Here is a 2813-nt window from a genome sequence, read left to right on the forward strand (position 1 = left end):
TCAACATTCTTCTCTTGCCAATTCCAGTGTTCTTATTTATAACTATGTGCTCTGTAATCTTTTTTTTTTTTTTTTTTGAGACGGAGTCTCGCTCTGTTGCCCAGGCTGGAGTGCAGTGGCACGATCTCCACTCACTGCAAGCTCTGCCTCCCGGGTTGATGCCATTCTTCTGCCTCAGACTCTCAAGTAGCTGGGACTACAGGCGCCCACCACCATGCCCCGCTAATTTTTTGTATATTTAGTAGAGACGGGGTTTCACCGCGTTAGCCAGGATGGTCTTGATCTCCTGACCTTGTGATCTGCCCGCCTCGGCCTCCCAAAGTGCTGGCATTACAGGCGTGAGCAACCGCGCCCAGCCTGTAATCTTATTTTCAAAGAGATCTTATGGTAATCTTCCAAGAGAATTTAGTTTCTGCATTTCCTGTATATATGGGTTTTCATGTATTGCCTGGCTATAATTTTTAGAACTCTTCACACACTCACAAAGATATGGGGCTCAACAATGAATGAAATTGTACAGTGGATGTATTAGTATTAAATGTGTTAGTATTAAATTGTGTGACATAAGCTGGCTCTTAAATATAATCACAAATTAGTATCTACAATGCTTCGAGCATTGACTACATTGTAGTCCTTTTTGAAACCAGTGTACAGCCCCCCAAACTGTTAGCTGGAAAGGGTAGAGTTCATTTAGACCCAGTGCCTCCACATATGAAGTTGGTTTAATTTTTGTTTTTTTTTTTTGAGACAGAGTCTCACTGTCACCCAGGCTGGAGTGCAGTGGCGCCATCTCGGCTTACTGCAACCTCTGCCTCCCTGTCTCAGCCTCAGCCTCCTGAGTAGCTGAGACCACAGACGTGTGCCACCACATCTGGCTAATTTTTGTATTTTTCGTAGGATTTCACCATCATATTGCCCAGGCTGGTCTAACTCCTGAACTCAAGCAAGTCACCCGCCTCAGCCTCCCAAAGTGCTGGGATTACAGGCATGAGCCACTGTGCCCGGCCTAAAATTTATTTGTTTCTTTCAAGGTTCCTCCTCTTCTTTTAGTGAAGATCAATATTGCTTTTTATTGTACATTTGAGCTTTCTTTTCTCACTTATCTGCATTACTTTTCTGATTTGAGCTCAATAACTTCTTCAATGTACATTCATATTTTTCCTCATTTAGTCACTTTCAAATCTTTATTAAAGACCTACTGCGTGCTAAGGATAGGTTTAGGAGCTCAGATTCAAGTATTAAATATGTATATTCTTTTTTTCAAATTTGCTGTTTTCTAAATTTTGTTGTGGAAGAATCAACTTATATAGATCAAACCTGCTTCCTCCCCTTACATAGATCAAACCTGCTTCCCCCCCTTACATCGATAAACACACTGTCCTGTGATTTCTTGTAGTAAAATTGCATTTATAATAATAGTGAAAATGTTTGAGAGTATTTCCTAACTTTATTCACACTTTATTCATTTCTTTATGTCCTCAGGTTAAATGAAGGGAATAATACTGGAATAAATATAGATGAAAGAAAGAAAATGGAAAGAGAAAACTTCACCATTTGGAGCATTTTTTTCTTGGAGGGATTTTCCCAGTACCCAAGGTTAGAGGTGGTTCTCTTCGTCTTCAGCCTTGTAATGTATCTGGCAACCCTCTTGGGCAACAGCACTCTTATTTTAATCACTATCCTAGATTCACGCCTTAAAACCCCTATGTACTTATTCCTTGGAAATCTCTCTTTCATGGATATTTGTTACACATCTGCCTCTATTCCTACTTTGCTGGTGAACTTGCTGTCATCTCAGAAAACCATTATCTTTTCTGGGTGTGCTGTACAGATGTATCTGTCCCTTGCCATGGGCTCCACAGAGTGTGTACTCCTGGCCGTGATGGCATATGACCGTTATGTGGCCATTTGCAACCCGCTGAGATACTCCATCATCATGAACAGGTGCGTCTGTGCACGGATGGCCACGGTCTCCTGGGTGACGGGTTGCCTGACTGCCCTGCTGGAAACCAGTTTAGCTCTGCAGATACCCCTCTGTGGGAATCTCATCGATCACTTCACGTGCGAAATTCTGGCGGTGCTAAAGTTAGCTTGCACAAGTTCACTGCTCGTGAACACGATCATGCTGGTGGTCAGCATTCTCCTCTTGCCAATTCCAATGCTCTTAATTTGCATCTCTTACATCTTCATCCTTTCCACTATTCTGAGAATCAGCTCAGCAGAGGGAAGAAACAAGGCTTTTTCTACCTGTGGCGCCCATTTGACTGTGGTGATCTTGTATTATGGGGCTGCCCTCTCTATGTACCTAAAGCCTTCTTCATCAAAGGCACAAAAAATAGACAAAATCATCTCATTGCTTTATGGAGTGCTTACCCCTATGTTGAACCCCATAATTTACAGTTTAAGAAACAAGGAAGTCAAAGATGCTATGAAGAAACTGCTGGGCAAAATACCATTGCATCAAACACACGAACATCTCTGATTGGGTCCCTATGGTTTTACCAGAGATGTGCCCCTGGCAGAGCTCGCCAGAGAAATTCTAGACAACATACAACCTCTTAGAACTCTGATCGGATCTTACCTCTATATAATTTCATAATTATGAGATGCGTACACAGAGTGATTGCCTATTAACAATAGTAGGTTTCAATTTGCATTTGTTAATATTTCCTTTTTGTGTTTTGCGGTTGTGAGGTTTTGAGTTATAGAGTCATCAAATGTTTGCTCCAGAAGAAATCTTGTGTATCTTCTGTGCTTTAACCCTTTCTCAAATGAGGTGGGAGCATAAAGAAACAAATAAAGACTGGCCTTGA

At 41.6% G+C, this 2813-nt stretch overlaps 1 protein-coding gene across 1 annotated transcript; it reads left to right on the forward strand.

Annotated features, from left to right (window-relative positions):
- The first annotated feature begins 1459 nt into the window (after positions 1-1459).
- On the forward strand, positions 1460-2482 carry LOC112607910 (olfactory receptor 2K2). The gene has a single exon (XM_025359244.1). It carries the CDS (start codon positions 1532-1534, stop codon positions 2480-2482), a length of 951 nt encoding a protein of 316 aa, XP_025215029.1. The 5' UTR covers positions 1460-1531.
- Positions 2483-2813: the final 331 nt, after the last annotated feature.

This window comes from Theropithecus gelada, chromosome 15, assembly GCF_003255815.1.
Source record: "Theropithecus gelada isolate Dixy chromosome 15, Tgel_1.0, whole genome shotgun sequence".
Classification (NCBI taxonomy): Eukaryota; Metazoa; Chordata; class Mammalia; order Primates; family Cercopithecidae; genus Theropithecus; species Theropithecus gelada.